Here is a 10035-nt window from a genome sequence, read left to right as displayed (position 1 = left end):
GAAGGCTGGCAGTTCAAACCCACCAGCCACTCCTCAGAAGGAAGATGGGGCAATCTACTTCCATAGTGATACTGCCTCAGAAACTCAAGGAAGGGTCACTATGAGTCGGGGCCGACTTGACGGCACATAACAACAACAACAAAAAAAAACAAGCTCTGTTGATAATACTTTACCTCTTGCTGATACTGAATTTCTCAACCAATGTTGAGAAAGTGGGAGGTGTGCAGGCCAAGTATGCCTGCATCACATTGATGACATGCAAACCTGAGTTTGACTATTTGGGCCACATTATGATAGCTCCTTGTTTTTCTTTCTTTTTTTTTAAATTCATGTTTATTATCTTTACTTCCCCAAATAACCAGGCAGTTAGTATCATCTCAATTTGTAGAACCAAGGACAAACAGGCTACCAGAGTTAGATGGAGCTGTTCAGTCAAGGAAGGAATGAGCCCTAGTTTGAGCAACACCAAAGATGATGATCGCTACAATAGACCAAAGTGTGTTTACCAGTCTAGCAGCAACAGCATCACCTGAGAACTTGTAAGAAATGAATACTATCTGCTCTAATCACTGATCAGCTTCGTCATATATTTGAGGTTGGAGCCCAGCAGTCTGGGTTATAACAAGCCTTGCATGCATATATCTGATGCATGCTAAAAGCAGAGGAACACTGTACTGTATTCTTATCCATCTCTCACCTGTCCACTTTCAGAGACTCAATTCAGCATGTGGCAAGGGAGATAAATATGTGTGGATGATTCAGTGGGGTGAAAAAGGCTGGGGAACTGAAAAATGTTCTCTCTCTTCCCTTCTTTCAGCCCACATTTATTTTAACATTCTACATCAAAAATTAGGAGGAACGTTATCAGGGACATGGTATTGGAAGAAAAATTGAGGGGCCCTCAGAATCTCCACTTGCAGAGGTTCCTGGTCCTATTGAGTCAGTTTCATAACTGTGACTGATTTAATATGTCCATGGTTTCTCCTTTTAATCAAAATATGGAGTGTTTTAAAAGTTTCCATTAAAAAAGAATATCCCAACTGTTTCCAGGGAAATTATTTTTCATCTTAAGGGCTTTGAGATAATTGGTGTTCAGGAAATTAAGAGTAGTTGGGTGGCTAAGCTGGTTCAGTTTGCTGTCATCCATAAGATAGGGGTGCTGCTGACCTACTTCAGTCTCTCCTTTGCTGTATTTTAGGACACATTTATTAGATTGTCCATTTGACTAGAGGAAATCAAGAATTAAAAGACTACTCTTGTTTGATTTATCAGATACATTGATTACAAGTGTCTGAGAAAAGTCTAAAGTCAGAAGTAGATAAAAATTCTTCAGGCATATTCAGAGCTGATAGAAATTTATCCAATGGAGAGAAAGAAAGAAAGATATGAAAATCAATAAAGGGAGACAAGGGAAAAAATAAGGACCAAGGAAGGAAGCAGAAAAGCTGAAAGAGAAGGCAAGAATTGATGGGAGGAAGAGACAAAGAAGATAAAACAAGGAAAGAGGAAGAGGAGGGGGTGGAGAAATAGAGACGGTATCTGAAGGATAGGAAATGGAAAGGAAAGAGGGAAAGGGAATGAAAAGAAGGAAGAGGGGAAGAGAGAACCAGTAGGCAAAAAAAAAAAAAAAAGAAGAAAAAGAAGAAAGCAATACCTGCTGATTTCAGAGCCTGGGCAATTTATTTTGAAGTACCACTTGTACAAGACATGCAGAGATTCTGGCTCCAAAGGTTAATGATGGCAGTAATCATAATTCCAATTTGCCAGAAATGGGATGAAAGGCAGCCCGATCTCAAACAGAGAAACCCCACTGACAGGGCAGTGGAATAATGATAGACCAGTAGTTGAAAACAGTGATTCTGGGAGTTTGGATTAAGTTCTCCTTTATTTGAGAACCATTTTGTATCTGATGTGTGATCCAGTGTTAAAAAGAAAAAAAAAAAAAAAAAAAAAAAAAGCTTGCTTATTAGAGATCTCTGGATTAGAGCAAAGGAGTTTAAATGTTTGAATGAACACATTTACAGTTTTCTTCATAATTTGCTTTCTCTTAGCATTAACTTATGGCTAAATTTTGTTCTTCTGCACCTCCTCTTCCTCCCCATCTCTGCTGCCCAGTGGCTTTCTGCTACCAGTCGTCGGGAGAACTGTGTCAGCTTGAAAACCAGTGGTTGTCAAGTCAGCTTCCGACTCATGGTGATGCCATGGGTGTCAGACCAGAACTGTGCTCCACTGTATTTTTTGTGCCTGATCTCCAGGAGTAGATCCAGAAGTAGATCTCCAGGCCTTTCTTCCTAGCTGTCTTTGGGTCTACTCAAACCTTCAATGTTTTGGTTAGCAGCTGAGTGCATTAACATTTTGCACTACTCAGAAACTCTGCCTGCTTAAGTGATTGTTTTCTCTGAATCCAGCAGGCCCTTTGTAGAATGGGCATAAATGATAATGCTTTAACCTAGTTTTCAAATACTCTTTATGTGTATTTACTTACATGTATAATCTTGTTAGATTATACATAATTAATATACTTTTTAATGGGAATCTTATCCATGTGTGAGAAACTCCATTTACAACTCCATATATATCTTCTTCCTTCCCCAACAAGGTGTGGATATTAGCAGATGACTGTATTTCCCAGGAAGGACACTGCTCCACTTAGTGGAGGGAGAGTCTTTTAGGAAACCCAGGACCAGAAGGAGGCAAGAATAGCCAGACTTCATTTCACCTACTTTGGTCATGTTGTAAGAAGGGGCCATTCCCTGGAGAAGGGTATCATGATTTATAAAGTGGAGGGTCAGAGAAAAAGGGTAAGGCTCTTAACAAGATGGATTGGCACAGTAGCTACAACTATGGGCTCAGGTATAGCAAAGATCGTGGGGCTGGCACAGAATCAGGCAGTGTTTCATTCTGCTGTACATAGGGTCAATATTAGTTGGAGATGACGTGACAGTACCTAACAACAACAGGGCCAGAAGAGGTGTGAAGACTAGACACAGATTACAGAGAGATCTCATGGAGTCAGAGAGCTTGTGGAAGAGTGTTTGCTAGAGGATGATAGAAACTTATCAAACTATTTGGAAAAGTCATCTAGAGTTATACATTGAGCAAACTTTTGTGGTGGAAACCAAAGAAGAGGCCCAGTTTCCTGTCTGGTTTGCATGAGGTTGGACAGAGACACCATTAAAGGTGGTCAGATTTTAAGAGACTAGAAGTAGTAGAAATCTTGAAATACTATAGGTTCCTGAATATCAGAGTACATGGGGTCTTAGGGGATGAGCTTAGGGAGGGGTCAAAGCAATTTCATGGGGATCTCAAGGGCACCTATAATCACTATGGTTTATATATGTGTCCTTAAGGGCATAATAACTGTGGGGGCATCTGTGCCAATTAATACCATTTCATACTGAGATTATGATACTTTTTGTATATCATTAGTTGCTTTCTCTAGTGGTAAGAATGGATTGTTTTCAAATAGATTCATGACAGCAAGTCTTCTCTCCCTATTCAGTCTGTAAGCTCTTTAAGGACAGAAAGCATGTCATCCCAGACTTTTGAATGATAAAAGTAATGAAATATCAATGCAGGCTTTTGAATAAGTCTCAGCATCCAGCTCAACACTGAGCATTTACCCTGGATTCAGGTAAGAGTTTGTCCCTGAAAAACTCCCCCGGATTTACTCACTGACTCTCACCTCTACTCACTGGTAGTTATGGGCTATGATCGCGTTTGAAGATGCCTAACTCAGGAGACTACCACCTCTCTGTCAGTTTGTTGAACTGTGGTGGCGTGCATGTTGCTATGATGCTGGGATCTATGCCTCTCATATTCCAAATACTTCCAGGATCACCCATGGTGGATAAGGTTCTTCAGAGCTTCCAGACTAAGGAAGACTAGGAAGAAAGGTCTGGTGATTTGCTTCTGAAAATCAGCCATTGAAAACCACACAAAGCATGGCAGAATATTGTTCAACATGGTACTGAAAAATGAGCTGCCTAGATTTGAAAGCACTCAAAATACACAGTGGCTGCAACAATGGACTTGAGTTTATGATGACCATGGTGGTGGCATGGGACAAGGCAGCATTTCATTCTACTATATAAGGGTTTTCTGTGATCAGAGCCAACTCAGTGGCAACTAACGACAACAACTCAGGAGGGAAGAAGATGTGTGCACATGCGTTGAAGAGAACACATACAGGGGCAGCCTGCAGACTCCTATGGCTTAGACCCATCGGCAGTCAGTCTTTTGGAGACCATAAAACCTACCTACAGTGCCTTCCATTCAATGTCAAATACAGAGTTCCTTGATGGACCCCTATCCACACTCAAGGAATTTTCCCACAAACACCAGACTAAAGTTCAGAAATGAAGGGACAAGTGGAACTGATTGAAATATATTATAACACCTGAAAAAAAAAAATTTCCCAACTAAGTATTGAACTGAGTCAAAATTTTGGAGTATTCGTCCTTGTTTAATATATAACTGCAGTGTACCAACCGTCATGTACCAAAGTGAGTCAGAGCCCAAATGCATGTTAACTATGTTTGCTCCAGCTGTACAATGGACATCAGGCACACATATCATGAGGCTCTCATAGATGGTATATTTCCCCTCTTTATCTCCCACTTCTCAGTGCTTTTCTAAGGACCACGTGTAGGTAAAGTCAAAAAGAAAGTTCTTACATTCTTGAATCCTCTGTAAAGAATCTGGAGCTCTTTCTTGGTGAATTTGCTCTGAGCTTCCAGAAGCTCAAGAGCCTCAGGCCGATGCCTGACTGTGGCCATTTCGAGTTCATCTTCCACGCTGTCTGTGGAGGAAAACCAACAAAGTATCGTAAGTACAGTTGCTGTTTGCCAACACGTATACACACAACACAGGGATGTGAAATGAAATGTTTACAAGATCTCTTAGGAATCTCCACCAAGGAAGAACTCTCACACTGTCAATCATAGTCTTTACATTGCCCAGATTTTATTCTATTAAAATCAGGATAATTTTACACAAAAGTTTCCTTGCACATTCTAGTCATTACCATAGAGGTTATGATTCTAATATACTTATTATATAGTTTGAAAAGGATGAATGATCACCAACATCCTTAGAACCTGGCATTTCTGTGCATGAACCAAGCACAGGAATGATAGTTTAATAGTGAGTACAACTCTCTGTAAGGAGCTCCGGTGGTACTGTGGTTAGTGTAGTGGGCTGCTAACCAAAAGGTCGGTGGTTTGAGCCCAGAAGTTGCTCTGTGTGAGAAAGATGAGACAGTCTGCTTTCATAAAGATTACATCCTTAGAATCCCTATTGGGCAATTCTACTCTGTCCTATGGGATTGCTATGAGTTGGTCAATTGTTACTGACTTGATGGCAGTGGCTACAACCCTAAGTATCATGCAACTATGAGATAGGACTCTCTCAGAGGATTCCACTAAAACCAAGTGTTCTGCCTGGAGTCACAAGCAAGGGTAGTCAGATCAGGTACTGACCAAAACCCAGTACCATCAAGTTGATTTTAACTCATAGTGGACCTGTAGGACAGAGTGGAAGGGCCCCATACATTTCCCAAGGCTGTACATCTTTATGGAAATGGAATACCTCATCTTTCTTCAAGAGAGCGTCTCATGGGTTTGAACCACTAACTTTTGGTTTGCAGCCCAATGCTTTAACCACTGCACCACCATAGCTCCTTCAGGTACTAACAGGAGTTAACTAACAAGTATCCACGGATGCACACTGAATGGACTGGGATCTAGATAAACTTCTGGTAGGCTCTGCTTTGCACCCAAGGATGTCCATATCTATAAAAAAGGTATAAAATATTTATAAACTATTGTAGTTTGTAAATTATATTCACACCAAAATTTCTCAATGATGCTCTATGTGAAAATAATTTTGTGTTCATATATGTTTCAGAAGTGTAAACTATAGCTTACTTTTGGAGCAAAATATGATATAAAAAATTTTGAGGAGTTCTGAAACATAGATTTCTGTTTAACTTATTTAACTCAATCAATTCCACATGTATTTCTCCATAGAATTCTCCCTTGCCCCAAGGTAACATCTGTTCACATCTGTATATTGTCCCTAGAATCATGCAGAGACCAATTTGGGGATGAATTAGGATCTGGATCTCCAGCTTCTCTGCTGTGGGGCACGATGGAGGCCTAAGGAAATTGTCCTTGCTATAGACAAGGCAGGAGCTCTGGTAGTGCCTAAGGCACTTGACTGCTAACCAGAAGGCTGGTGGTTCAAATCCACTAGCCACTCCTCGGAAGGAAGTTGGGGCAATCTACTTCTATAGTGATACTGCCTTGGAAACACAAGGAGGGGTCTCTATGAGTCAGGTCTGACTCAACGGCACATAACAACAACAACAACAACAACAATAGACAAGGCTGTACCTCAGCTGAGGAACTCCACAGTAACAAAGCATCCACACCCAGTTATGCAGCCACAGTCTTCTTTGGATAATATTTCTTTCCCCTGGGCTGCAGATTCCCAACTCAGCATGCAGCTAAATAAGAACAGCTACTTCTTAACTTCTCTGGTCACAGGGCCACTACCCACTGTGAGCAAGTCAATTCTGACTCATAGTGATCCTAAGGACAGAGTAGAACTCTCATAGGGTTTCCAAGGCTGTTAATATTTACAAAAGCAGACTGCCTCACCTTTCTCCTATAGAGCAGTTGGTGGGAACTGTTGACCCATCTTTTGGTTACCAGTTTCCCACTTTTATTGTTAGGTGTCACTGAGTTGGTTCTGACTCACAGAGGCCCTATGTATAACAGAATGAAACACCACCTGGTCCTGCACAACACAATTGTTGATATGTTTGAGCTCATGATTGCAGCCACTGTGTCAATCCATCTCATTAAGGGTCTTCTTTTTTTTTTTTTTTGCTGACCTTCTAATTTAGCAAGCATGACCCTTACTTAATCTAATGTCCCATAGCTCATTTGGAAATGTAGTCATTTTAACAAAAACCCCCACCACTTCTGACACTGATATTGTTGCCTCCTGCTAATATCTGCATGTATTTACTGCACTGCCTCACTGAGGGCACTGAGGGATCAGAATGTTTATTTACCAGGGAAAGAAGGCAAGTGAACTCTTATCTTGGCATTTCCTGATCACTGTCCTCAAAGAGTTTACAAAACACTAGGAATGAAACAAATACTTGGAATTGTATATTTTGTCAAAATGAGAAACAGGACATAAAAGCACACATTTGTTTTGTAATTTTCATATTATATTATTTGGGAATTAAAAGAAAAAAAAAAACAAAACAAAACTCATTGCCGTGGAGTTGGATCTGACTCATAGCAACTCCTCCTTCGGTTTCTGAGGCAGTATTACTACAGAAGCATATCGCCCTATTTTCCTTCCGATGAGTGGCTCTTCCTTCCAAGCAGTGGCTCTTCCTTCCAAGGAGTGGCTCTTCCAAGGAGTGGTTCTTCCTTCTGAGGAGTGGCTGGTGGATTTGAACCACCAGCCTTCTGGTTAGCAGTCAAGTGCCTAAGGCACTAAGTTACCAGAGCGCCTCATTTGGGAGTAGTGATAGGTAAAGGAACTCTGGTGGCCTAGTGCCTAAGGCACTTGACTGCTAACCAGAAGGCTGGTGGTTCAAACCCACCAGCCACTCCTCGGAAGGAAAACTGGGCAATCTACTTCTGTAGAGATACTGCCTTGGAAACCCAAGGAGGGGTCGCTATGAGTTGGGACTGACTCAACAGCAATGACAGTGATATGGCACAGTTGCAGAATAGAAATGGATGGATAAAAATAATAGAAAGTGTTGTGAAAAGATAAAGAGACCAAGAATAAACCCTGCACTGACAAAGGAAAAACTGATGAGAAAGGTAGTGCGGTGTGTATTTAAAGAATGTGGGAAGGGCTAATGGTAGATCTGAATAGGCAGTCATGAAGCAGTAAGTTAGTTCACTTTAGGCTGAGCTTTACTGGGAAAATCAAAAAAGGTGAGATGAGGCCCCTTCAATTTTCTCCTTAAGTTACTCTGAATGAACGGATTAATTCTACTCAGTGGGTCCTAAAATAGACAGGATAAAGGAAGATAGTGCTCCATAAGACTGCTGTTGATTCAACGCATGGAACTCTGCCTACAGCAGACCCAAGGGAAGACCCGAAGCACTAAGAAGCAGAATGCTTCTGCTAAAAAGTCTTATGCAAGTTCTCCTGAATCACCTGCAGAACACTTCCTTCACTCTCATATGTCCCTCTTCCCCTTGTCCACCTGTTGACAATGCCCATATCTTCATGATGCAGCTCAAATATTATCATCTCCTTTCTGAAGCCTCTCAGGATTACCCCATTATGCAGAACCAGAAGCTCTCTGTGAGAATTGTTGCAGCCCACCTCTCCAGTAGCGTGTATTACTACAGGGTCTGATAATCTGTTTGTATTTGTCTTTTCCATTGTGACAAGAAAAATCTCTTACATATCTGTATATGCTCTGGATTTATACAGAGATTCATAACCAACAGTCAATAAAGAATTATTTGGTGAATCAATGAATGAATAAAGAAATGAACAAATCCATGTTGTGGCTACTTCTGGAAGACCATCTACTCAAGATCCCATTCCTCTGAAGCCCCTGGAACCTTATCTACCATCTGGAGAAATACTTTTTGCAGCCTTTCAGACCCAAGGGAGACCTTAAATGTCTTCTTTAAAATCATTGTTCTCTCAATCCATTTTTCGGAGCAACATGATGTAGGCAAAACTAGAGGAAATTATAATCAGATTTTCTGAACAGTCTTTCTATCACAGTATAACCTCCACTAGACCTAATGACCCATATACAGGAGAGAAACAAAGCAGCTCATTAACTTCCTGGCCTTTACCCAGACAGCACTCTGGACCACAGTACCAACAGGTTTTCTTCCTCCTGCTATAACAACTTTGCAGATGCTTAGTCTGGGACAAAAGATCCTAGTGCCTGAGGGGCTGTATAATTGGATTAAATATGGGTGATAGAATAATAATCACATGCAATATTTAAAGAGAACCACATATGAAGTGTTTGAATGTGGGCATGCTTGTTTTTCCAGCTGACCTTACTTCTTAATGACTCCTACCTCCCAGAGGGCTATTTGTATTGACAGGATTTTGACAGGCCCTACAAATATACCTGAAATTATCAGCAATCATCAGTATATGAAAAGTTGAAAAGAAATACCATCAAACCCAATCAAGACTGATTCCCGAAGGCTTACTCTATGAGGATCACAGCATGATCCCACACAAGACTACAGAATTCATGTTGTGACTCAACCACAGGTTAAGAGCATACATTTTTTGGGGATTTTAATATAGTATCTCACATTTATTAGGTTTATTCTATATACGAGGAGATAAATTAGGTGCTTTATAGACATACTTCTAAATCCTCACATTAACCTCATGAGGAAGTACTATAATCCATTTTGGATATAAGTAGAAGCTGATTCTCATGGAGTTAAAGATATTTGTGGCCAGATGTCACACAGGATGAAAGACTATGGCCACATTCATACCCAAATCTTTGATATCCAAGCTTATTTTTTTTTTCCACTTTGTTGTACTCTCTCTCAATAACAATAGAAGTAACAATGGAAAGGCCACAATAGTCTCTTTCTGTTCCTGTACCCTCAAACTTCTCAGAAGAATTAACTATATCCACTATAAACTCTCTCTAGCTTCTGCTTTCCCCTTAATCTACAATCATTTTGACTTTTAACAAAACATTGCTACTGATGTCTCCAATGAGCTTCATTCTATAATGCAATGATGTTTTTGTTAGGTGCCATTGAGTCATCTCTGACTCATAGCAACCCTATGCATAGCAGAATGAAACACCACCTGGTCCTGAGCCAGCTCCGTGATTCTTACTGTACTTGAGACCATCTCCACTGCCACCATCAATCCACCTCCTTGAGGGTCTTCCCCTCTTTCGTTGACTCTCCACCTTACCAAGCATGACATCCTTCTCCAGGGAATGGTCCCTTCTGACAACATGACCAAAGTAGATGAGATGAAGTCTGG

The 10035-nt window shown here is 40.7% G+C and overlaps 1 protein-coding gene across 1 annotated transcript in view; it reads right to left on the bottom strand.

The window, feature by feature from the left end:
* The window catches only part of KCNIP4 (potassium voltage-gated channel interacting protein 4), a 239293-nt gene that overhangs the window by 194755 nt on the left and 34503 nt on the right, over positions 1–10035 (bottom strand). Inside the window, exon 2 of the mRNA XM_007953764.2 lies at positions 4677–4801. Coding sequence (XP_007951955.1) covers positions 4677–4801 — 125 coding nt within the window. The remainder of the gene's footprint in view (positions 1–4676; positions 4802–10035) is intronic.

This window comes from Orycteropus afer, unplaced genomic scaffold (assembly GCF_000298275.1).
Source record: "Orycteropus afer afer isolate SDZICR_OR568_19922 unplaced genomic scaffold, OryAfe1.0 scaffold00411, whole genome shotgun sequence".
Taxonomy (NCBI): Eukaryota; Metazoa; Chordata; class Mammalia; order Tubulidentata; family Orycteropodidae; genus Orycteropus; species Orycteropus afer.
This window is presented reverse-complemented; position numbering and strand designations above follow the sequence as displayed.